This window comes from Vulpes vulpes, chromosome 16, assembly GCF_048418805.1.
Source record: "Vulpes vulpes isolate BD-2025 chromosome 16, VulVul3, whole genome shotgun sequence".
Classification (NCBI taxonomy): Eukaryota; Metazoa; Chordata; class Mammalia; order Carnivora; family Canidae; genus Vulpes; species Vulpes vulpes.
The window spans coordinates 73362205-73388641 of record NC_132795.1 but is presented as its reverse complement, the minus strand read 5'-3'; the positions used below and the strand labels follow the sequence as shown (position 1 = coordinate 73388641).

The 26437-nt window shown below is 50.6% G+C and overlaps 1 protein-coding gene across 2 annotated transcripts; it reads left to right on the top strand.

The window, feature by feature from the left end:
• On the top strand, positions 1-25061 carry ZAP70 (zeta chain of T cell receptor associated protein kinase 70). Of its 2 annotated transcripts, XM_072742213.1 has the most exons (15): positions 1-162; positions 1664-1826; positions 2047-2120; positions 12445-12875; positions 13893-14053; positions 18534-18672; positions 18762-18843; positions 18924-18970; positions 19194-19245; positions 20298-20490; positions 21052-21258; positions 22680-22872; positions 22964-23104; positions 23191-23303; positions 24551-25061. In XM_072742213.1, the coding sequence occupies exons 4-15, from the start codon at positions 12474-12476 to the stop codon at positions 24672-24674; spliced, it is 1854 nt and encodes a 617-aa protein (XP_072598314.1). In that variant the 5' UTR covers positions 1-162; positions 1664-1826; positions 2047-2120; positions 12445-12473; the 3' UTR covers positions 24675-25061. The 2 variants fall into 2 exon arrangements, with proteins under 2 accessions (XP_072598314.1, XP_025848531.1); XM_025992746.2 differs by lacking the exons at positions 1-162; positions 2047-2120 and having other exon boundaries at positions 1662-1826.
• Positions 25062-26437: the final 1376 nt, after the last annotated feature.

Genomic DNA, 26437 nt, shown 5'->3' with positions numbered 1-26437 from the left:
AGGACCGCAGAGAGTTGGAGGTTGGCTGAGCCAGTGCCTCACAGGGGCCAGGAGTTCCCTTCTTAGGCCTGATATCTTGGAGATTGGAGGCCCCAAAGGCTGCCACCCTCAGGCACTCCCCATCGCAGCCTGCACTCACCTTCCTGGTCCTTCCCCCCGCGGGTGAGCTGTGGGACCACAAGGCCCGGGCTTCAGTCCCACCTGACCATTGGGTATCTGTTCTTCAACCTCTCTGGGCTTCTCTATCTTCACTTGGAGAATGGATTAAATGGGTTATATGGATTAAATTGTAAACTGCTTATGGTGGTGGCACATAGTGAAGTGCTCAGTAGGTGCTACTAGGACTTTTACTGTAGATGATGTGATTCTGGTGCTCTGATTTCTGTTCTCTTCGCTCTGCTGGGGCATTCTTCTCTCCTACAGAAAGGACTGTCCAGTGTGGAAACAGATTTGTTTCTATACTCTGAGTTTCGTGATGCCTGCAGGGAAAGGGAAAGTTTCTAACAAAAATGGTTTGGGGGAAATCTATGTAGGAGAAAAGTATTCCAGCCTGGAACTTAGATTTAAAAAAAAAAAAGATTTCTTGGGGGGTGGATTTAGGTAACTGGGGGACAGTAGAGCCTGCAGAGAGGTCCCCAAGAAAGGCCTGAGGTAGAGCATGGAGGAATCATACGGCAGGCTGTGGGGCTGAGCCCACTTCCCCCAAAGTGGCAGGACCCAGAGAACAAAGGTTCTTGGGGTCTCAACAGTGGTGTAGGATATCCCCACACCACCCCCGAGGCTGCACGTGTGGGTAAGCCACTGAAGACGTCCCCATTGTTCCAGAAGACAAGGAAGTGGTGGGTGAGAGCCCCCTGAGGCCTTGGGGTGCTGGAGGGAGAGAAGAGGAGATATGGACACCACGCAGGTGCAGTGGCCACACAGCAGGGTGTGGATATGATGTGAGGTCACGTGGTCACCCTGGTGTGGGTGAGTGTGAGGGAAGGGCGGAAACAAGGATGAGGAGGGGGCTGTGGCCAGAGCAGGAGGTGGTGATCAGCCAGGTGTAACATGCAGCGAAGGTGTAAAGCGGGGTGGCAGGGAGTGGGTGGGCACTGGGGGACACACTGTCTCCGTGTCTTAAAGAAATGACTGATGCCTCTCAGAGTCCTCCTCTGGCATCTCCCATGTGCGTTGGGGCTCCTCTGTACACACATCCTGCCCAGGCTTCCACCATCCCAGCCCTGATCTCCCTGTTGACTCAGCCCTGTGATGCATTTCAGGGCTGGGACAGGTCGTCATTGCTGTCCCAGTGCCTGGCACACAGGAGGTGCTCTGAACCTTGGAGTTATGGCTACACTGAGCAAATTTCTCCTCTCTCTAGCTCTCTCAGCCTGGCAGGCCTTTGGGCCCATGTCTGCCTGGGAGGGGGAAGAGAGGGCAGTCCTCTTTCCGTTGAGTCCTGGGGATCAGCCTCCCACTGCCACTGCTCCCTGCCCCCATTCTGGCACAGGTAGCCCCTCTCCTCCTCCTTGGGTTTGGGGATGTTGTCTGAATGGTCCCTTTGCATAACCCCTGCCTGTAGCTAGCCTCCACTCCTGAGTGTGGGGCAGGCACTGCTTGGTCCCGGAAATGCCCTCTGCCCTCCCCGGAGCGTGTGACTTTCCATTTTCCTTGAACGCAGCACTTCATGACTTTGCCGTAAACTTCAGACGCAGCCCCCTTTCCTGTCTTCACTACAAGGAAATCAGTTGAGTTTCAGAGAAACCAGCTGCTAAGAGCGCACCAGGCCTTCCCGCGTGGGTCCCTGCTGGCTTGGGCCTCTGTGCGGCTGCTGGCATACCCAGGTAAGTTGCCACTCTCTGGCTCACTGCCCCTGCCCTGCCACCACAGCCACACCCTGGAGGAACTTGGGGCAGTGGGTGGAGGGTGAAGACTCCATGGGGCCTGGCCTACTTACACATTGCCTGGGCATGTGTGCAGGTGGTTAGCCGCAGGGCCTCAGTCTGGGGGCTTGGGCTGCACGGACACCCAAGTTCATTTCTTGGGTCCCAATTCTTCATCTAGAACCAGCTTTTTGTTGGCGTTGGGGACCAGAGACCTGTGGCCCATTTGCCTCGATATCAACTGCACATCCTCAGGTACGTCATCCTAGGTGGAATGGCCCCTGGCCGGCGCCATTTCCATGGCTAGCCTGGGTCTGGTGGAGGAGGACAGAGTTAGGAGGCCCCTGAGAAGGGCCAGGAGGGGCTGTGGATCGGGAATGGGTGGTGTCCAGCTGGAAAAGGAAGCAGACACTGCTTGCAACCACCCTAAGGGAAGCAAATTCCCTGCCAGAGTGTCAGCTGAGTGGTAGTTTCCAGGGGACGCAGAGATGCCTGCTCAGTCCTCGCTCCTGCTGGGCCCCATCAGGGTGACACCCTTGGTTCCAGGAAGCAGAGAATCTTCCAGAGAAAGCAAATATGTGTTCTGTCCCCTGCCCTCACCAGCCCCATGAGCATGAAGGTGGCTTGTCAGGACTTGAACTTGAACGACAAAATGCAGATGAGTCCTAGCAGGGGGCCCAGGACAGGCTTGAGCCACTTGTAAGGGAGCTCGGGTTAAAGGGGGACCCAGAGAGGGCAAGGAGAAAACAGTTTGAATCCTGCTCAACCGCTGTGTGTCCTTGGCAAGTTGCTTAGATTCTCTGAGCCTCAGTTTCTGCATTTGTTAAATGCAGATGCAAATACTGGCACCTTGCAGATGCCTGATTCTTGACTCTTGGATGAGAGGTTGCAAAAAATGTCCCAAGCAGGAAAGAGTCTCTGCAGGAAGAAACAGGGCCCCTGTGGTGAAATGACCCAAGATGGGCTTCCTTACTCTTGTCTCAACAGGGTAGTGAGCACACGGTGGGTGCTTACTAAAGCTTTGCTGAGGGATCAGAGCCAGGGACGCCTGGGATAAAAAATGTTTGGGTGCCACCTCTGAAGCCTCTTCTCTTCCAGGGCTGTGCTTTTTTCCCCTTTTTTACGTCTGTCCTCCTGTCTCCTGCAAGCAGCCCTGGCAGGGATACAGGGCACGCAGGCAGCCTGGACGGTGGTTAAGTGTACACTCCGGAGCCAGGTGGCCTAGATTCCTAGATTTGAGTCCTGGCCCTGCCATCTTTGGTGTGTGCTGTGCAACCTTAGGCAAGTCACTGCACTTCTGTGTATGTCCAGTCCTGGATCCATAAATCCTTCACTCATGCACAGGGCTCTTGTGAGGATTAGGTAAACGAATATGGTTGACCCTTGAACAACACAGGGGTTAGGGGTGCCCAAACCCCATGTATTTGAACACCTGCATGTAACTGGACTCCCCCCAGCAAACTTAACTGCGAATGGCCTACTGTTGACCTGAAGCCTTCTGATAATATGGACGGTCTAATACATATTTTGTATGTTACAGTGTTGTGTACTATATTCTTACAATAAAGTAATCTAGACAAAATAAAATATCATGAAGACAATCCTAAGAGAAAAGACATTTCCTGTACTGTAAAAAATCTGTGTGTCACTGGACCTGAGCAGTTCAAACCCGTGTTGTTCTGGGATCAACTGTATATCTAGAATGCCTGGCACATAGTAGGTGCTATCTGAGCATGTTGCTATAATTCTAATGGTCACTACTAGCTCTGGGAGGTCAGGCTCTGGACTTTGTAGCTTCTGGAGATTCTCCTGGGGGCTGCAGTAGCCAGACTTCTCCATGCCGACCATACCCTGCCCCCAACCAAAGCATAGGGTCAAGGCTGTCGTTCTTAACTGGAGCCAATTTTAACACCCCTTGACTCCCTAACAACATTTGATAATGTGTGGAGACATTTTTGGTCATGACTCGGGGTGTTGGCATCTAGTAGATAAAGGCCAGGAATGATGCTAATCACCCCACAATGCATAGGACAGCACCTGGCTATCCTCACATTTCTATCAGGCCCTGTCTTCCCAACTCATCATCCCACCTTTCCCACCCCCTAAGCCTCTCCTCTTCTCCCTTTTACAGTCACAGAGACTGCCTGACACCCAGAGAGGGAAAACTCCTTGTTGAGGTCACATGGCCTTAAAACCAAGGCAGTAGAGCTTGGGTTCCACGGGGACTGCTCTCATGGTATTGTTGTCGATCAGCAGACACTTAGCAAGTCTGCTGGATGCGAAGACCTATTGCCAACCCCAGAACACCCAGCTGTGGGCCCTGACTGTTGAAGGAACCTCAAAATGCAGTGACGCCTGGGCCAGCCTAGGATAAGAGCCCCTTGGGATCCAACTTAGAGCAAGAGATTCCATCTCCTTTCTTTTTAAAAAAATTAAAAAAATATTTTTTATTCATTCATGAGAGACACACAGAGAGAGGCAAAAACACAGGCAGAGGGAGAAATAGGCTCCCTGTGGGGAACCTGATGCGGGACTCGATCCCAGAACCCTGGGATCACGACCTGAGCCGAAGGCTGACAGTCAACCACTGAGCCACCTGGGTGTCCTGGGATTCTGTCTCCTAAAGGACATTTACCAGAGTGGTGAGTGCAGGCTTGCTGGGTCAGATACCTGCATTCAAATCCTGACTACCACTTGCAGGCCACATGATTTTGAACATGACATTAACCTCTTTGAGCTTCGGTTGCTTTAGCTAAGGAATGGAGGTAACAGTTCCCATTTAATGGGACTCAAGGTGAGGTTTAGATTAAGTGGATAATGCTCATAGTAAAGTCCCTGGCACAGAGGCTGTTGTGGTTGCCTGTCTTATGTGCACGTATTTGGAAGAAACAGGGGCTCCAGAAGAAAACAAGACAGCTGTAGGCTCTGCCTCAGGGACCTCAGCCTGGTCACAGTGGTCATAAACGGCTATCAGGGCTGTGATATTGGAGGATGGGCCCTGGGACAAGAGAGGAGGTGCCTGACTCAGCTTGGGGAAGGTGGAGTAGGAATCATGGAATGCTTCTAGGAGGAGGGGACAACAGAGGGGACCTAAAGCATATTGGCAGGAGAAGGGGGTGGGCACCTACTATGTGCCTTGCTGGTATGGGTAGGGGAACAAAACAGAATTTCCCTCTCACAGTGCTTACATTCTAGCGGGGGTCAAAGGTCCTATGTCAACAAGTTGGTAGATAAATCCCATTTTTGGTGGTGAAGAGTAATAAAGATAGGTCAGGGATAGAGAGAGAGGGGGAGATGATTTTAGAGAGGGAGATCAGAGAAGAACTCTTGGATGAGGTGGTGATATTTAGGCAGAGGCTTGAATAAAGTGAGGGATTTTGAGGGAAGAGTGTCCAGGCAGAGAGAACAGGCAGTGCAAAGGCCCTGAGGTTGGACCATGCCTGATTTGATCAAGTGAACTGAACAAGTGATATAAGGAGGCCCATGTGGCTGTTGGGGCATGAATGAGAATAAAGAGGTGATTGGGCAGATTGCATAAGGGCTTGGGAGCCACTGTGAGGACATGGGCTTTACCCCTGAGTGAGGTAGGAGTCCTGGAGGGCTGAGAGAAGAGAAGGACATGATAACACAATGGTGGTCCAGGTGCTGTGTTTGGTGCTCAGTGAGCCTCATCCCATGGAATCCCTACAATCTGCTAGTGTCAAGCACCTTTGCTTGCATCATTTTCTAGGTGGGGTCTGGTGAGCTTAATCACTGCTCAGTACCATGCCACCACTATACAGTAGACCCCTGATTCCATGGTTGAAATCTGATCCCCTGGTGTCAGGAAAAAGATGAAGGAGCATATTGCCACCCACGGCACAATGCCAACTTCTGTCATTTGTGACTTGGAATAAAACCAAGGTGGCATTCTATTGGCTGAAATTACCTGTGTTGCTCCTACTGGTGGGCAGAGGGGGCCCCATGATTGCGGACTGAAGAGCAGGAAATGTGGCTTTAGGGGGGACTTAGGGTCTCAGGCAGAAGACTGGGAGTCAGTGAGAAAAGGGATGGGCAGAGAGGGACTGGGCCCCCATTCCAGCAGTGCCTTTGGTGGGGTCACTTCTGGCATCTGGCTGAGGGTAGCATATAGAGCCTCCAGGCCTGCTCGGCGCAGCTCCCACCCGCTCCCACCAAGTCCAGTTGGATAGGCTCATTCCCTCTACAGCCTTACTGCCTCAGTGTCCTCCCCCCCTTCCCTGGCTCTCACAATGGATATCTAATTGGGGCTTTTGATGTTCAGAGTATGTTCTGTGGCATAGAAGACCCTCAAGGCTCTGCCACATGGGAGTGGGGATAAAACAAAGCTAAAACGGTCCTTCCATGCAGGTCTTCTCAGAGCCTTTATTTTTTATTTTTTTAAAGATTTTTATTTATTTGAGTGAGAGAAAGAGAGCATGAGTCAGTGGAAGGGGGGGAGGGAGGGGGAGAAGCAGACTCCCTGATGAGCAGGGAGCCTGACACCATCAATCTCAGGACCCTGAGATCACGACCTGAGCTGAAGGCAGATGCTTAGCCGATTGAGCCGCCCAGGTGCCCCACGCCTTTATTTATTTATTTATTTATTTATTTATTTATTTATTTACTTACTTACTTACTTAATTACCTTTATTTATTTTATTTTATTGGGTTTATTTTATTGGGTTTATTTATTTATTTTAGAGAGGTGGGTGGTGAGTGAGGGGCAGAGGAAAGGGAGAGAAAGAATCTCAAGCAGACTCCCCACTGAGCACAGAGCCCCAAGCAGGGCTCCATCTCACAACCCTGAGATCAGGACCCGAGCTGAAATCAAGGGTCATTGCTTAAGGAACTGAGCCACCCAAATGCCTCTCAGAGCCTTTAATATGCTAAAATGCTTTCTACAGCTTTTGAAAATGTGTTTGACCACTTGAGCTTTGTTTCCTTTGAAGTATGTTTCACGTATCAGGTCTCTCTGGAATAGACAGGACTGAATTCTGCTTTTGCCCAGGGAGGCTGCTTTAATGATGGAATTCCAGGTAGATCCTTCTGAGCAAGGACCACAGGTTTCCTCCTTCTCCTCCCAGGGTCTGAGCTGTGAAAACAAGGCTGATGTTCCTTTATCTCTCAGTGGGGCTGCAAACTCTGAGATGGCCAAATTCTCTGAACTCACAGCTCATGAGGTGGCTGGATGAGGCTGGATGGGGTCAGTCCAGGCAGGGGATGGGAGAGGCTCATGGTGAGCTTGCCTCCTGGGAAAGCCATGGAGTCTGTAGGAACATAACTGGGACAGAAATATGTGATCTACCTATCCATGTCAAGGGTCCCACCAAGAGCCTGCAGACTAGGCCAGCTCCTCTGAAAGCAAAGGGTGCATGCTGGCCTGGCCTGCAGCAGAGCTGCATAGACACATGTTCCAGCCTCTTGTCCCCCTGGCTTTACATCTCCTGCTTCCTCCTGTCTACTTCCTCTGGCTTCCCTAGCATCTCTGGGCACAGGAAAGTTGGTCACTCCAGCTCTCATCCCCCTGTTTTACTAGTGAGGACAGCCGAGAAAGGCACAGACAGGAAGGCAAAAGCAGACACAGGGCTGGCTAACCCCTGGATCCATCAGCCGTGCAATGTCATGTTATTATTACTGTTGTCGTTACTGGCAGTGAGACAGGGAGGTTGTGATAAGGCTAAGGGTGCACAGGGAATGCTCCTGCCTCTGGGCTACCTTGGCCTTAGATCTGAGGTGGCCAATCATGGCTTATGGCCCTGGACTGGGCCCCAAGGGCCAGTCTCTCCCCACCCCCTGCTGCACTAACCTGTCTCTGGCTACCCAGGTTGCACCTGTGGCCATTGGGGGGAGGAGCTTCTCAAACTGTGTTGCTGACAATTTCCTGCCACAGCTTCCTGCCCCAGAGACTAGCTTCACTACCCCCACCTCCTCACAGCCCCTGGGCAAGCCCCCACCTTGCTGCCTGGTCCTGGGTATAGGGAGTAGCTATGTGAATCTGTGAGGCAGGGGTGGCTGGATTTGGGAAGATGGAGAGAAGTGGGGAGGGTGTACTCAGTAGAGGGCACTGCGTGGATAAAAGTATGGAAGTAAATTTGAAAGAAGGCTAACAGCACAGCACAGCTGAAACAGAGGGAGGATCGGAGAGTTTAGTTAGATTAAATAAAGTGGGCAGGAGGGAGCCACAGTAAGTTCTTGAGCAAGGGAAGCCATGGGGAAAAATTGTCGAGAACCGTTGCAGACCCTGGAGCTCAGCTTATGGGAAACAAACTGTGGGGTTTAGTCAAACCACACACACCATATGACTTAGATCTGGATCTCAGGTTTTATTAATAGACACACAGCAGGTGGTGATCAAAGGAGGTAATCTCAAAGGAGAGAGATGTGGGCTAGATAGGTGGGCATGGTGGTATGTTTATAGCCCCAGGCAGAATGGCCTAAGTACAGGGACCAGGGCTGGGGAAGGAGAGAGAGTAGGAACTGTCAGAGAGTGAGGAGGCATGTCAGGGGGCCTGTGAAGGACCAGGGAGAGCCAAGAGGCTCAAGCAGGAAGGAGGGATCATGATGTCCATCACTCAGGGGACCCAGCATTGAGGAGGCATTAAGTGCATGCCTGGTGTCCACTAGCCGGTGATATCAGTGCTTCCTCTCTAACCTGGAGAGCATCCTGGTGGGGGTGGAGGGCAGACTGTGAGGCTGGGTGAGGGGGTGGGAACCAAGAAGTAGAGCAGGAGTGTAAACAGCACTTTATTTCCTATGTCAGTTATTATTTTAGTCTCTGGTTTGTCTATACTTTCCAGTTCCTTTAGTTAAAAAAATTATGGTATAATTTACATACAGTAAAATTCACCCATTTTAGTGAGATTTGACAAATGCATATAGATCGAGAAACTACCATCTCTGTGAGATGGTACTTTCCAGTTCCTTTAGTTAAAAAAAATTATGGTATAATTTACATACAGTAAAATTCACCCATTTTAGTGAGATTTGACAAATGCATATAGATCGAGAAACTACCATCTCAATCAAAATATTGACTATTTTCCCAAATACCCTCATGTCCTTTCTAGTCAGTCTTTCCCCCCTTGACCCCCAGCCTCTGGCAACCACTGGTGCTCCACTGATAAAGCTTTGAATGGAATTCTGTAGTTTGTAGCCTTTTGGATTTGGCTTCTTGCACTCAACATGATGCCTTTGAGATTCATCCATGTGGTGTGGGTATTAGCATTTCCTTTTATTTTATTGCTGTGTAGTATCCCATGGCAGGGATATACTACAGTTTATTTGTTCATCAGTTGAGATACATTTGTTTCCAGAATTTGGCAGCTGTGAACAGAACTGCTATAAACATTTCCTGTGTAGGTTTTTGTGTGAATACAAGTTTCCATTTCTCTAGGGTAAACACCTAGGAACTCTTTTTGACTCTTAAACACTGATGGAATGGTGACCTATGTCTCCAAGTGGGGACACAAATGCAGTCTGTGATTACTCACCTGCCTGTAACTGTTGGGACACCCAGGAACCCCCTTAAGCCTGCCTTCCTAACCCCAATGTCAGGAGCTATCAGGTTAGAATGCAGATCCTGACTCCTCCTCTGGTTACCCCAACCCAGACCTCGCCTGATTTCCACTCCAGTATCTTCCTCTCAGCCCATCCTTGTCTGTTCCTGGATGCCCAGGGGGAAAGGCAGCCTTTCTCAATCCACAAAAACCTTGGCACCCCTGCTTACATTTGCTTAGGTAAGGAAGGCACCCAAGGATCCTCCCCTGAACATAACCTATGCCTGGGTGGTCTTGTAGGGCCCATCTTAGAGAAATGCCTAGAAATTGTTACGGGGAGATACATTTTTTTCAATATTATATAAAAACTCAAAATACAGCAAAATGGGAAGAATTCCCATTAACACTCCTATGTTCTACAATTGTTATATTCACTGGGTGAATATTAGGATCACATAGAGTTGATCCTATTATTAGCAGATTCTGTATTTAGCCTACTTGCTAAAATTTACTTGTAACCCCCAAACTAATACTTGAGGCCCTTTCATAATCATTCAAGAACATTAAGCAGATGGGCGGCCCGGGTGGCTCAGTGGTTTAGTGCTGCCTTCAGCCCAGGGCCTCATCCTAGAGACCCAGGATCGAGTCCCATGTCAGTCTCCCTGCATGTAGCCTGCTCCTCCCTCTGCCTGTGTCTCTGCGCCTCTCTCTTTCTGTATCTCTCATAAATAAATAAATAAAATCTTTAAAAAAAACCCAACCAAACATTAAGCAGAGAAGCAAGAAATTTGAGTCAACTGACAGGCGACACTCTACCTTTTTTGCTTTAATTTTCATATTGTAAACATGTGTCCTCTATTTGGTGCCATGATTTTGTGCTTTTTGTTGGTGATTACATTGTTTAAACAGCAGCATAGTGATCAAGTGCTGTCTTGCATTCCTAAGTGCAAGAGGGCTGTGATGTGCCTTATGTGAAAAGTATGTTAGATAATCTTAAAGTGGTGCTGTTGGGTGAGCGTTCAATGTTAATGAATCAACAATATATGTCAAATAGTGTCGTTAGCAGAAACAGGGTTATGTACTGATTGGTTGATGAAAATGTTGTGATCAGAGACTTGATGGAACCTATCCCTGCATTTTTTTCTAGGAGCAAGCATTTAATATTTGCTAATTCAGTTATTTGCAATAACTCTACAGAACTTCTCTGAATAATAAGACTTGACTGTGTCTGTGTACCTATATGCCCCATCCATCAGTTTATGTTATTTTTTTGGATGCTTTTCACATTAAATCAGTCATCAGTAGCCATTGGACCTAAATATTTCTGCATACATATCATTAACTAGTGCTCAATATTTTATGGTCTTTTTTTTTTTTTTTTTTTTTTTTTTTTTTGATGTGAGGGGTTCAGGGCAGCCCTGGTGGCTCAGCGGTTTAGTGCTGCCTTCAGCCCAGGGTGTGATCCTGGAGATCCAGGATGGAGTCCCACGTCGGGCTCCCTGCATGGAGCGTGCTTCTCCCTCTGCCCGTGTCTCTCTGCCTCTCTCTTTGTGTGTCTCTCATGAATAAATAAAAATCTTAAAAAAAATAAATGTGAGGGGTTCAGGGACGCCAGGATGGCTCCCTGGTTGAGCTCAAGTGGCTCAAGTGGTTGAGCATTTGCCTTTGGCTCAGGGCATGATCCCGGGTCTAGGGATCCAGTCCCGCATCAGGCTCCCCACAGAGAGCCTGCTTCTCTCTGTCTATGTCTCTGTCTCTGTCTCTGTATCTCTCATGAATAAATAAAATCTTAACAAAACTGAGGGGTTCAAATACAATGAAATGAACAAATTTCAGCACATTCTTTGAGAAATTGACACCTGTATAACCCAGTGCTTATCAAAATATCAGTCATTAATACTTTAACCCCAGAAAGTTAAAAAGATACTTTTACTGGATATGTATCTAAATATCTGCCTTATTGGATATGTATCTAAACATTTTTAATCCCTTCTCCCCGCATAGGAGCATAATTTCCTGTGGCTGTATAAAAGTTCACGTTGGAATTAAATCCTTATATAGTTAACTGCTCTCTTTTGATGGATATTCAGATTAGTTTATGCTTTCTAGAAATTTGTCCAGGAAGGCAGATGCAGCAGGGCAAAGGGGAATTTCCAAGGCCGAGGGGACTCAGTAGAAATGGGGAAGGGAAGGCTAACAGAGTAATAATGTTCTTTTGAAGAACAAAGCTGGTTCCAGCTTTAGAGCTTTCATACTTGCTGTTTTCTCTACCCAATGTGCTCTTTTCTATGATTTTTGAAAAGCTGGCTCCTCCTCATCCTTCAGATCTCAGTTCAAATGCTACCTCCTCAGAGAAGGTGACCATCCCAGCTACAGTGGCCTCTTTTCTCTCTCTTTTAAAAAAATATTTTATTTATTTTTACTTATTTATTTTTATTATTTATTTATTTTTAAAAGATTTTATTTATTTATTCGCGAGACACACACACACACACAGACACAGGCAGAGGGAGAAGCAGGTTCCGTGCAGGGAGCCCGATGCGGGACTCGATCCTGGGCCCTGGGAGGAAGGCAGGCACTAAAGTGCTGAGCCACCCAGGGATCCCCCCAAAATATTTTATTTAAATTCAATTTGCTTCCCCTTCTTTTCTCTCTTAATATCACTCTATGTCCTTTAGGACATGGACCTCAGTTTGTAATTATTTTTGCCTCTTTCGTTGTTTCATGTATCCCATACTGCTGTCTTCGGGAAGGCAGGACCAAGTCTGTCTTATTCACTGTCATCTCCAGCACTGGCCTGGAGCACTGTAATTCAACAGGAGTTTGGGAAATGAATGAATGGTTCCAGGTGCTGGTGTGTGGGGGCCAGTGGGGATGTTGGGGCGCTCAGCACAGTCTCTGAAGAGTCAGAGGAGGGTTGGGGACTGGGCCCAGCAAGCGGATTCTGGCACAAAGCAGGCTCTGCACGGTTGGCATGGATGCCCTAAGGCAGCCTCTCTCCCACTTGTCTGGGCCCAACGGAGGGTGTTCGCGAAGGCAGGCCGAAGCCCTGACCCGCCCTCCATCTCGCTCTGAACGCGCAGGGTTCGGCCGAGGCGCAGGGGCGGCGGCGATGCCGGACCCCGCGGCGCACCTGCCCTTCTTCTACGGCAGCATCTCGCGCGCCGAGGCCGAGGAGCACCTGAAGCTGGCGGGCATGGCCGACGGGCTCTTCCTGCTGCGCCAGTGCCTGCGCTCGCTGGGCGGCTACGTGCTCTCCCTCGTGCACAATGTGCGCTTCCACCACTTCCCCATCGAGCGCCAGCTCAACGGCACCTACGCCATCGCCGGCGGCAAGGCGCACTGCGGCCCGGCCGAGCTCTGCGAGTTCTACTCGCGCGACCCCGACGGGCTGCCCTGCAACCTGCGCAAGCCGTGCAACCGGCCGTCCGGGCTCGAGCCGCAGCCCGGGGTCTTCGACTGCCTGCGCGACGCCATGGTGCGCGACTACGTGCGCCAGACGTGGAAGCTGGAGGTGAGAACGCGGGGCGGGGGGCCTCGGGGGCGGGGCCGGGAGGTGGGCGGGCCCTGGGGGCGGGTCCTGGGGCGGGGCCGAGAGGTGGGAGGGTCCTGGGGGCGGGGCCGGGAGGTGGGCGGGTCCTGGGGGCGGGGCCGGGAGGTGGGCGGGCCCTGGGGCGGGAGGGGGCGGGTCCGAGAGGTGGGAGGGTCCTGGGGGCGGGGCCGGGAGGTGGGCGGGTCCTGGGGGCGGGGCCGGGAGGTGGGCGGGTCCTGGGGCGGGGCGGGGAGGTGGGCGGGCCCTGGGGCGGGGCCGGGAAGTCGGCCTGGTTGTGAGCTCGTCCCGGAGCCTAGAGAGCCTCGGAGCCGTGGGGGGCGAGGTGGGGGAGCCGTTGTCTTCAACAGCTTGTGCTTTGATGGGGATCCCTGGCTGGCTCAGCGGTTTGGCGCCTGCCTTTGGCCCAGGGCGCGATCCTGTAGTCCCGGGATCGAGTCCCGGAATAGAGTCCCGCGTAGGGCTCCCGGCATGGAGCCTGCTTCTCCCTCTGCCCCTCTCTTTCTCTCTCTCTCTCTCTCTGTCTATCATGAATAAATAAATAAATAAATCTTTAAAAGAAAAACAGCTTGTGCTTTGCAGTACCGCGCCAGAGTTGGAAGTTGGAAGCTGGAAGCTGGAGGGGTGGGTGGGAGCGGGACCTAGGAGGAGGCTTCGGAGGGCGGGGCCTGAGCGGTGCCTTGGTGCTAGACTGTGCCAGACCTGGAGGTCTGGACTGGGGGCGGAGCCTGAGGACGCTGGGGGCGCTGCCTGCGGGACAACCGGTGTCAGATTGTCAAGCTGGCGATGAGTTTGAGGTCGCCTGTCAAGGCCCTGGTTGGGTGGGAGATGGGGGCGGGGCGCTCTCCTCAACAGGCTGAAGGACTCACCCTAGGGTCTCTCAGGACGGAGACAATTAAGAAAGTCCAGGAGATGGAAGAGGCTTCCTGTGGTCACACTCTTGGTGACAGTTACAAGTCTTGTTGATCTACCCTTCCCTAGGGCGAGGCCCTGGAGCAGGCCATCATCAGCCAGGCTCCCCAGGTGGAGAAGCTCATTGCCACGACAGCTCATGAGCGGATGCCCTGGTACCACAGCAGCCTGACACGCGAGGAGGCAGAGCGCAAACTCTATTCGGGCTCGCAGACCGACGGCAAGTTCCTGTATGTGGGGCTTGAGGCTTGGGGCTTTGGGGTGGTGAGGCTGGAGCTTGTTGGCTGGAATACTGGAGGGTGCTGCAGACCTCGGGGTGCAGATGGACCATGAAGGGTACACCTGTGCTAACACACGCAGGGGGGTTGTGTGTTTCTGATTGTGGGAAGGGGCATAATATGGGAAGGGATCTGCAGTGGTTAGGATGCCAGAGCTGGGGAACAATCCAGATTCTGCTACTTACCAGCTGCAGACGCTGGGCAAGTGGCTGAACTTCTGCCTGCTTCTATTTCCTCTCCTCCATTCAACAAATATTTACTGAACACCTACTATGTGCCAAGCACTGTTTCAGGCACTGAAGACATAACAATGAACAAAACAGACATAAATCCCTGTAATTGTGGAGCAGGAAGACCAAACATGATGAATCAATACAGTATAATCTGGATAGGAAGTCAGATTCTGCTACTTATCAGCTGCTCTCCCCGTCGTACCTCAGCTTTGACCTCTTTTGCATCTTAATCTTCCATGGAAGATGTTTGACAATGATTCCACTCCCTCAAGAAAAAGATTTCCAGACTTTCTGCAGAGTTTATGACAGTTAACTGGTCTACTGAGGTAAGAGGAGTGTCAGAAGAGCCAGCGCCAAGGGGTTAGACCAGCTGTGGAGGCCTTGGATGTCAAGCTTGAAGCCGCAGAGGCAGGTTGGGCCAGAACGGGCCACGGGAGGTAGAAGCTGAGGAAGCTGGGCTTGGGTACCGTGTAGAGACTGAGCTGGCACTGAAGTTCAGAAGCAGTTGGAGCAGTGACATTATCAGGGATGGTGACTCCTGCTGGGCAATGTCAAGAGACCAGAAGCAGCTACTTTGAGACAGACTATTGGAAAATTAGGCAAGGCATGCTTTAGACAGAGGCTGTTGTAGATTCTTCTTGCAATTCCTGTAGTCAAGAACTGCTTTCTCAGTATGGGGATAGTTAGGGGGCGGAAGGTCAAAGCTGTAGGCATAGAACCTTGCATGGGCCTGGGGAGAAGGGAACACCCTTGGTGGATCCTGATGTCTGTCACAAGCCCAGGACAGGTCCAGTTCTGAGATAAGAGTATAGGGTGTGATGGAAAGATGTATGCCACTCAGGCCTGGAATTAAGACCAGGGCCATGCTTGCTGTTGACCACACTTCAGAGCTGCTGAAAAATGGTTGAGATTGTACTTCATGCTGTTTGCTGCCAAAACTTTCTGTGTAATCACAGGGCTTATAGTTATGAGTTGATTCAACTTGAAAAGAAACCTGACCCCCACAAAGGGCCTTTAAGAGTATATTTTTAAGTGTTTCCTAACCTCTTCTGGATCACAGATCCCCTTTGGGAATCTTACTGAAGCTGAACCCCTTTCTGAACCCCAAAACATGTTCACCCCAGATGAACTGACTATGTGCCAGTCACACTTCATGTACAGCTACAGGAGATCTTAGTTGAGCTGAAGTACAGCTACAGGAGATCTTAGTTGAGCTGTAGTAGTACAGCTACAGGAGATCTTAGTTGAGCCTGATCCTTATTCTTGGAGCTCTTTTCAGGTTAAGAACTTATGATATATTCAGTTGTCTCTTTTTACATATGAGGAGACTGAGACAGAGGATCCGTGACTTGCTCCGGGCAGCACAGATAATCGTGTGATGGAGCTGGCTGTTGGTCCTATTAGCAATTAACTGAGTCAGAAATGGATCTGAATCCAACCCTACTGCTAACCAGCTATGCAGGAGATGTGCTCCTATGCCTCAGTTTCTTCAACTGCAGAATAGAACCTACCATGTGGGGAATGCTGTAAAATTAAGTATAACTGTGTGAAGAATTTAGAACCACTCTCTCAGTAAATGCTAGCTCTTATCTTTACCACCATTATCAGGTTCCATATATTCCTAAGTGGAGATCCGCCTGAATTTCTTAGCTGGGACTTCTAAGTTCAAGTTTGAACTGTGAGGACAAAGTACTGCTACCACCTACTGTTTCTTGGTAAATTAAGTAGAATTTGTGGCACTGAAATATATATGGTGACCATACCCATGTCTGCCTATGTGGTTATTATGTGTGAATTGGTCATTGTTCTTTTAAGGACTTACAAATCTCTTTCCAAAGAGAGCATTATCAGTTAGGCTTTGTTATATAATAAACCATCCTAAGATGTTATATCTTAAAACAACATCACTTATTCACCCTTGATTCGGTGGGTTGGCAGCTTGGGCTTAGCTCAACTGGGTGATTCTTGTGCTGATTTCTTTTGAGCTCACTCATGTGCCTGTAGTCAGATGCAGTGGGGTGTTGACTGGGGCCTGGTGGTATAGGATGGCCTCACGGACATGTCTGGTAGTTGGTAGGCTGGGGTGCATTGGTTCTCCTTCATGTGGCTTCTCCAACAGGTTAATCTGGACTCATTCCCATGGTGGTGACAGGGTTGCCAGGAAAAGCAGGAGAGGGCAAGCAGGCCCAGTGCTCAACCACTTTCCAAGCCTCTCTTCCTGCCGTGTTTGCTAATGTCTTACTGGCCAAAGCGAGTCATGTGGTCAGGTCCTGATTCAGGAGCTACAGAATGACACTCTATCAACTGATGGGAAGGAATGCCTGATATTGTGGTGGTGTTTTCAATATTCCATACACATTTGCCAGTGAGCACTAGGTGTTGAGTTTCTGCTGCCAGGTCAGGATTTAAGGTTTTGACCTGAGGAGATTTTTTTCACTTCTCAGAAGAAGAGAACTAGTAATTGGAGACCATAACTTCCAGGCTAGCCCACCAGTCTACTTATGGAAGTGCTTTCCTTTCTTTCTTTCTTTCTTTCTTTCTTTCTTTCTTTCTTTCTTTCTTTCTTTTTTTTTTTTTTTTGCTTTCCTTTCTGTGGGACATTTGCTTTTTAGTTTGTTGTAGGCTCTCTTCTTCATCCTTTGGTGCTCCCCTATCACCCTGTACTCTGGTTTCCTATCTCTTCAGGTACCTCTGACTGCTGTGGGCTAGCCTGGGAACTGTATCATCCTTCACTGCCTTGTTCTCTGGGGAACTTGCTGTTCCTCTGTACCACTATCAGGTTTTGCCGTGGCAATTTAGGGGATATTTTTCCATCCCTCTGGTCTAAGGAAGGGATTGATTATGAGGTGGGCTCACATCTCTTTTGTATCATTGTATCCCTGCCCTTAGAACAATACCTATACCTGGCTCATGGTTAACACTCAGTAAACATTTGTCTGATAAATGAACATCCATGGGCAGGGCCCAAGTCCTGTCAGAGTGCTTACAGCATCTGCAGGCCATCCTGTTGCCTATTCCCTGCTGCCTGCCACCAGCCAACTCTTCTGTACCTCAGTGCACTTCCTAAGATTACTGGTCAGCTGCCTACAACTTGTTCTACAAGTCCCAAGACCTCCAGGACCAGTTGCTGTCCATTCTCCTTTGGAAACTTCCACTTAATTTTGGAATAGAACCTTGTGTCAGTGACTGCAAACAACTGTTTTGTGGGAGATGTTGATTGGTTTCACCGTGGGAGGAGAGGGTACCAGCATCCAGCTCTAAGTTGTCGTGTGTGTGTGTGTGTGTGTGTGTGTGTGTGTATGTTGGGGGGCGGTTAGACTGGTTCATGTACATGGAGCTGTGTGTGAGCAGACAGGTTCTTACACACAAAACCACCATCTTTAAGGGGTTCAACTCTCATTCATAGGCAAGGAAGATTTGCTTATTTATTTTAGCAAATTTCCATCAGAGGACAATCAAGGGTCTCATTCTGTCAAAGGGCAGTCTATTACAGTGACTAGTAGATCTGTTGTCATGATGAGGAGCCTTATTCTGATCTGTGCAGAGGTGCCCCAGGAGCTAGAGTTGTGGTTACTTCTGTTGTTTTTCATGTAAAAATGGCTTTCTCTCCCCAAGAGAATATTTTAAGTCTACTTGCATAGATTTATGTGTCCTCTGTGAGTGGCTGTGTGTCTACCACAGATGGCCAAATATCCCTCCATGGATGGTCAGGTATCCCCTGTGGGTGGCTGAGTGTCCCCTATGGAAGGCCACATACTCAGCCATGGAGGACCAGGTGTCTGCTTGTGGGTGGCTCAGAGTTCTCCTCTGGATGGCCAGGCGTTCAACTGTGGGTAGCTGAATATCAGGCTATTCAGGACTGAGTGTCCACTGTGGGAAGGCCAGTATTCCCCTGTGGATGGTCACATGTTGGCCCTTGGACAAGTGTGTCTCCCTGTGGACACTGCCATCCTCTTCTCATTCCCCTCCTCCACCCCACTGCACCCCACCAGCCTGTTACCAGCAGGTCTGCAGGTTGAGTGGGGCCTGACCTTGGCACCCCTAGTCCCTGCCACTTCTCCATGAGACCATCAGGGGCAGAGCCCATGGTCGTAAGTGTGTGTGCAAGTGTATGTGTGGAAACTGAGGCCCAGCAGGGGGTCACCACCAGAGAGGCCCAGGTGATTATAGGAGTGACCTTCCCACTTTCCCCTTGCCAGGTTGAGGCCCCGGAAGGAGCAGGGCACGTATGCACTGTCCCTGATCTATGGGAAAACAGTGTACCACTACCTCATCAGCCAGGACAAGGCAGGCAAATACTGTATTCCTGAGGGGACCAAGTTTGACACCCTCTGGCAGGTAATCTCCCCATCTACCTTGTTGATGGGGGCGTTGCTTAGGGATCTGAGGAAGAGAGGAGCCTTGACCCTGACACTGCCTCCCTGCAGCTGGTAGAGTACCTGAAGCTAAAGGCAGATGGGCTCATCTACTGCCTGAAGGACGCCTGCCCCAACACCAACGCCAGCTCAGGTAAGTGTGTGGTGAGGGACGAGAGGTGAGTGAGAGAGACCCTGTGCCCCACCCTCTCACTGTCCCTTCTGTTCCTCCAGAGGCTGCTGCTCCCACACTTCCAGCCCACCCATCCACGTTCACCCAGGTGAGTTAGCTGGCATCTCAGGGTTGGGTCCTGAAGGATGGAGCTGGGCAGGTGGTTGGTGAGTCCTCTTCCCAGGGTGAGGCTGGGATGGAGAGTAGGATTGCCGTGGAACAGAAGAAGGTCCCCCCAGTGCTGTCCCTGTGAGTCCTCTAAGAATATGGGTCTAAGGGCCCAGTGCCCTCAGCTCGAACCCTGCTGACCTTGCTGACCTCATGACCTTCAGGCTCACAGGCGGATTGACACCCTCAACTCAGATGGATACACCCCTGAACCAGGTAAGCTGACAGAGGTAGAGGTGTGCGTTGGGGGTTCATGCCAGGCTAGATAGGTCCCTGGCTTGGCCCTGGGGTGTGGCAGGGGAGGAATATGGGTCAGGCCTGACTTGTGGCAGTTGGCTTGATTTGCTCTGTGCAAACGCTGTGCCTGTAGACATCCGCATGAGTGCGCATCCAGCATGCCTGCCTGTGTGCATGTACGTGGGGTGCATGTGGACATGCAGGGGCATACATCTGGCCATGCCTGGGTCACCTGGGCTACAGACACACATTAGTTCAGCATCTACTATGTGCCAGTCACACTTCATGCTCGTGTGACTGCTTATGGAATGTTTCTGACATGCCATATAAGGTAGTTATAGCAATTCTTCTTATCTTTAAGATGAGAAAGGAGGACAAGTAGCTTAATAAGGTCCTGCAGTTAGGTAGTAGTGGAGGTGGGATTTGAGCCCATGTTCCTGAGATGCCCTGCTGCAGATGCTAATGTGTTTGATGTGTAGATGCAAGGAGGTCCCTATGTGTGCAGAGAACACACATGGTTGCATGTGCACATGGAGTCTCATCTTGGAGGGCTTGTCAACATGGCTATGTGGTGCATCCACAGACACGAGCAGGCATGGACATGTCAGTGAATACACTCAAGGACAAGATATGTATCTTCCAGCTGGCGCACTAACAGTTACTACTCATGCAGACACGCCTTTGGACCCCATCATACACAGAGACGTGGGTGAAAGTATATGTGGGTGCATATGTGTGAACACACAGGAGCACACGTGGTCACCTGTTGCACAGAGATGCATGTGCCTTTGGGATCCACTTGAACGTGGCTTCCCAGCTCACCCACAGATGAGACCAGGAACACACACGAGTGCACATGTGTACATGAACACATACACATACCCATGTGCCTGGGCATACTCTGGATGGTGTGCCACTGTCTGGGGTGTATGCTCTGTGGGTGCCAAGGCTGCCATGACTTCCTCGTTCCCCTGCCTCATCCCACTCCCTCATCCTGACTTGGGAGTGCATGGCTGTGTGTATGTGCCCAGCACGCCTAGCATCCTCAGAGAAAGCACAGTCAATGCCCATGGACACGAGTGTGTATGAGAGCCCCTACAGCGATCCTGAGGAGCTCAAGGACAAGAAGCTCTTCCTGAAGCGTGAGAACCTCCTCATGGCTGACATAGAACTCGGCTGTGGCAACTTTGGCTCAGTACGCCAGGGCGTCTACCGCATGCGCAAGTATGGCCAGCCCTGCCATAGATTGGGGAACTCCCGTTGGGGGGGGGGCAGAGGAGGGGAGTGGACTCCCCACAGCTTGGAGGTTGGAGCCAGGATGTGATATCCAGGATGGGACACACACCCTGGACCAGGAGAGACTAGGGGGTGACCTGGGAGGCTCAGGGACAGCACTGGAGAGTGTGGGAGAGGCAGGCCTGGGGCAGGGAGAAGTGGGCTAGCTGTGGTTGCAACAGAGGCCTCACCCATCCCAGGAGAGCTGCAGAGGGTCCCCCTTGTCCCCTTAGGTTGACTGCTCACTGGATACAGGCCGCCTCTGGGGAGGGTAACTCTGAGGTTGTTTCAGTAGGGACGGTCCTCGGTGAGGGCCTTGGCCGGGCGTTGGCCGTGAGATATTCTAGCCAAAGCTCCTGGCAGCTAAGGAAGTGTGTGCCTGGGCCCTGACGGGAGAGCCAGGTGACAAATCACAGCATCCACCACATATGTCTGGAGAGAGGAGAGGCAGGCTGGGTGGGCATGAGGGGCTGAGCAGGCCCCTGCTGACTCTGGTGCCCACCCTGGCAGGAAGCAGATTGATGTGGCCATCAAGGTGCTGAAGCATAGCACGGAGAAGACAGACAAGGATGAGATGATGCGCGAGGCACAGATCATGCACCAGCTGGACAACCCCTACATCGTGCGGCTCATTGGTGTCTGCCAGGCCGAGGCCCTCATGCTCGTCATGGAGATGGCGGGCGGCGGGCCCCTGCACAAGTTCCTGCTTGGGAAGAAGTGAGCCCCAGGGTGGTTTGGGTGTTTGGAGCTTGTGGGCCTAGCAGGTTCATCCGTCCACTTATGAATGTGCCCCACCCAGGAGCACACCCGTTTCCACATGACTCCTGCCACCCCTGCACACCCTGACATCCACACTCACACCCACAAAGCAGAGCTGTTAACAGCACAGATGTCCTCATGCTTCAAACTCTCACCATCACAGACATGATCTTTGACACTCACTGAGACATGTGCCCATCCACTCACATTCTTACTGGTGCATGTGCATTTGTGGTATACCCTGGCTTATGCATTCAGTTATTCCATAAGTGTTTACCGGGCAATTTCTCTGAAAGAGGGACTATTACCAGCCCCAGAGATTCATCTTTGAACAAAAGAGACAAAGATCTCTGTCCTGTATCCTGGTTGGGGAAGAGAGGTTTTCATGAATAATTATAATACAACATAGAGTATGTTAGAAAATATTTACTATAAAAAAGAGGACTGGAAGTGTCAGGGTGGGAGATGAAAAGTGAGAAGGTGAGGTTTGTAAACTAAAGTGGAGCTGTGGAGGAAGAGCGGTCCAGGCAGAGGGCACAGCCAGTACAAAAGCCCTGAGGCTGTCTGTGCCCAGGGTAGTGGAGGAACTGTGAGGAAGGCTCCGTGCCTGCAACAGAGCACGTGAAGAGGAGAGAGGGAGAAAGGGCTGATGTGGGTAGGAAGGTGGCAGGGCAGATCGTGCAGGGCCTTACGGGCCCTGGAGAGACCTTGTACTTTTACCCGAAGTGAGGTGGGAGCCCTAGGAGGCTCTGAGCGGAGAAGTGGCAGGACTTGACTCCTGTGTGGGGAGGACAGACCACGGGGGCGAGGGCAGGGTGACTGTTTTGGTCCAGGCTAATGATGATGAGGGCTGGACCATGGTGGCAGAAGATGAGGTGGGAAGTAGTAGGAGGAGGATTCTGGAGGGATTCTGAAGGCAGAGTTGCCTGTGCTGAGTGCTACCTGTGCTGACAGGTTGGAAGCTGAGTGTGAGAAAGAGTTGCTGACGGCAAGGCTAGTGTTTCTGGCCTAAGTAAATGAAAAGATGTAGCTCCTGGAGAAGAAAGGGGACAGTGGGGAGAGCCAGTTGTGTGTGCACGTGTGTGAACAATCAGGAACTTTGTCTTTACTAATTTTGAGATGCCTATTAGACCCCTCTGAAGATATATAGAGGCTCAGGTAAACGTGTAAGTTTGGAACAGTATGTGGGAGAAATTTAAAGTCTCAAGACTAGGTGAGGACAGAGGGTTTTGCCTTTTTGTTCACCTCCCGCCATATCCCCAGCCCTGTGCCTGGCACACAGCAGATGCCCAACAAGCACCTGCTGAACACAGGCTCAGCTGCATCAGAGAACCTGGGCTGCCTCCTCCCAGTTGACCCTGCCTTCCCCTGCACCCCAGGGAGGAGATCCCCATCAGCAATGTGGCAGAGCTGCTGCACCAGGTGTCCATGGGGATGAAGTACCTGGAGGAGAAAAACTTTGTGCACCGTGACCTGGCGGCCCGCAATGTCCTGCTAGTCAACCGGCACTACGCCAAGATCAGTGACTTTGGTCTCTCCAAGGCACTGGGTGCCGACGACAGCTATTACACTGTGAGTCCCTACCCCTTTGGTGCCCAGGTGGATGAGGTTGGTGGGTGGAGGGTCCCCAAGCCCTGCCCTGGCAGCATCTCTCCATTCTCAGGCCCGCTCGGCGGGGAAGTGGCCACTCAAGTGGTATGCGCCCGAGTGCTTCAACTTCCGCAAGTTCTCCAGCCGCAGTGACGTCTGGAGCTACGGGGTCACCATGTGGGAGGCCTTCTCCTATGGCCAGAAGCCCTACAAGGCAGGCGGGCAGCTGTGTGGGGAGTGGGGGCGATAAGGGTGAGGTGACCCTCGTACTCACATTGTACTTGGTTCTGGTTTGAGCAGAAGATGAAGGGGCCTGAGGTCATAGCCTTCATTGAGCAGGGCAAGCGGATGGAGTGCCCCCTAGAGTGTCCACCTGAAATGTACACACTCATGAAGGACTGTTGGATCTACAAGTAAGTGCCAGTGGGAGGGAAGGGTACCTAGCTGAACTGACACCTGAGCCTAGGGCTAGAGCTTGTGGTGCCCAAGAGTCCAAAACTCATCCCACCCAAGACTCACCCAGTTCACAGCCTTTCCAACACTTGGTATCTTTACTTTCTGCACCCATGCTCAATGCCTCAACACACTGACCCTGGGCCAACACCATAACACCCTACCTGTAGACACCTACTGCTCCAGCATCTAAAACCTCAGTCCCCCACCAGCCAACACTCAACACACTGATCCTACAATACCCAAAAAAATCAGTACTCTGTTACCCAAAATATGGTACCAATGGTCAGGGCATGGGATAATACTCCAGTCTAATTCCTCAATCCCCCACCATCCAACATCAACATCTATTTACCCTCACAGGCCAACACTATAGCATCCAAAAACTGAATATATTCAAAACCTTCACCCCTGTCTGGTGTTCAAACTCAATACTTGAACACCCTAACTCCTGAAATTATCAATATTTCAACTTCCCATCAGAAAATAGGCAACATGCACCCCCCCCCCCAAAAAAAAGCTATTAGCCTACATTGGACCATGCAATGCATGGGTATTCTAACATTTGATACCTTTCCTACCCCAACATCCATTATTCCACTGGCCAACACCTCTGACATTGACATCCAAACACCCAAGCCACCCGGTAAATAGATACCCTATTTATGATAAATAATAAATGATCAGTCCATTCAACATGTGTTAACCTGGCCCCCATTGGGAAATAGTACACCAACACCCCAATACTGAAAGAGGCTAGCATCTTTAATAGGCCCAGCTTTCCATAAGCTGAACCCACTGTCAATGCTGCAGTGTTCTGCTAGATTAGGAGCAGCATACTTGAATCTGTATAAGCCTGCACCCAGTACTCAAATACACTGGGTCTCAGCATATGTACAGTATCCAGCTCCTCTTGGTTGATAGTTGTTACCCCAACTCCTAATGAATTCAGTTCCCCGAGTCTTCACCTGTTAACACACAACAGGTGGTTCCTCCAACATCCTGTATGTTGGCAGCTCTTCTATTATGTGGTATGGCAACACCTGAATTCTAGTCCTCTCACACCCACGAAACCTCTCCATTACCCCCAAACTCCACCACCCTGACAACCTCATTGATTTTCTAAGCCCCATGCATGTCTACCCTCCAGGTGAAGTTGGGTTGTGGGGATATGGTCAGTGGCTTGGATCTACCCAACCTCCCACAGGTGGGAGGACCGCCCAGACTTCCAAGCTGTGGAGCAGCGCATGCGGGCCTACTATTATAGCGTGGCAAGCAAGGCTGAGGACCTCCCAGGGTGTGGAAAGGGGGTTGAAGCTTCTTCTGTCTGAACTCCAGCCTGCCTGGGGCCTGCAAACCATGATGCTCCAGCTTCAGCCCCATCGTAGGACCTCCAGTTTGGCTGAAGTCAGCTCAGCTCCTCTCCCCAACCCTTACCAGCTGGGCCATGGTAAGGCAGTCAGTTAAGGCCTCAGGTTCATACTGATCTAGGGTTCCTCACCTGGTCACCTGTCCTCTCCAGTTGGGGGAGGAGGGAAGGCCCGGGAGGGTGGGGTTTTGTAACCTGTTCTTGGGCTAGAATCTACCGAAGAGCCTTGAGCTGAGGGCGCATTGCTTACAATAAGGACCCTCTTTCCTCTGTGTCCTGAGGGGGAAGACTCTGGGAACTCTCAGGTGGCAAGACCTCAGTCATTGTAATAAACTCAGCTTCTCTCTTGTTTGAGTCCCTCATTTTTTCTGGGGTGAAGGGGGGACCAGGAAAGGGGCTAGGTCATTGGAAGAGGTCAATGAGAAGTGCCTGTAAACAGCTTATCTTGGGTGTGCTCGAACGTGATCCTCAGGGTCTGGGGGGTCTGGTCCTCTCACTCCTCTGCCTCGAGAACATCCCTGTACGAGTGAGGAGCTATGGCAGAGTGGGGGAACTGAGGCAGGCACACCGCTGGTCCTCAGTTTCCTTGTCTTTGTGGATTGCATTAGGTGGGTGCTCTCCATGCTGGCTGAATGTTGGTGTCACTTGGAGTGATTTTAACAAATGCCAACCCCTCCTCCCACCCCGGGTCCCAAATTGGTGCATTTTACGTAGTGCCTTCAGGTGATTCTATCACCCAGCACCCTCATTAGCTGCCCCACCTTCCTCCTTGGACAGTCACAGCTGGGATCTTCATTGCCTGGTGTCCCAAGTGTCGGCTCACTCCTACTGAGAAGTCCTGTCCCCAAGTGCTTGCTGCCTCAGTTTCTCCACATGGAAAATTGGTATTTGTGCTGCCAAAGCGAGCACTCCCCACATGGAAAATTGGATGTCAGAGCACAGAACCCAACAGGTTGGGGGAGGTGGAGCCAGGCTCCTGAATTTCTCTTCTGAACTTGCTACCCTTTCCTCAGCTGTGATTGGCCCTATCCCTAGTTCCCAGCCATTGTCTCATCCTCTTGGCTTGGCTCTCTAGAGGCATTGGCTCAAGGGCAGCCATGAAACCCACTCTGAGCCAGGGAAAGGCAAAGAGATTTTCTACAGCTTCTGGGAAGGCAAGTTTTCTTTCCTTTTGTTTGTGAAGGTTTAGAAACCCTGTGGCTGTTTTGTGGAACTATGGGGGAAGGGTGGGGTCTTTATCTGTGGGAGTGTGAGGCCCAGGTGGCTAATGCCGGTGAGAAGACCCCAGAGCCAGAAACTTGACATGGAGATTATTAGGTACAGACCTCACTCTGATTTCACCATTTATTGTTGAGTTTTAATAATTTATATGTGAGCCCCATATTAGCATTTTCTTGAATGAGCTTTAATGGTACTCTATGTGGAAATTAATTCAGAGAGCCCCAGTTGTGCCATCAACTCCAGACACACCAAGACTCTGGGTTATGTGAGTTCATTTGGAGGGTAATTTGTAATTTACTTTATTTGAGGGTCTCCAAGCACTGTGAGACAACATCTTTTTGCATTTAGATTCAAAATAGATAAACACTGATTGTAAAGATAAACACACAAACTTGAATTACTTCCATTTTGTCATTCTCGGTGACCATTTGGAGATTTTGTGCTTAACGTTTAAAACAGTGAAGCCTTGAAAACCACATATAAGACTTTTAGTTGGTAAATGTG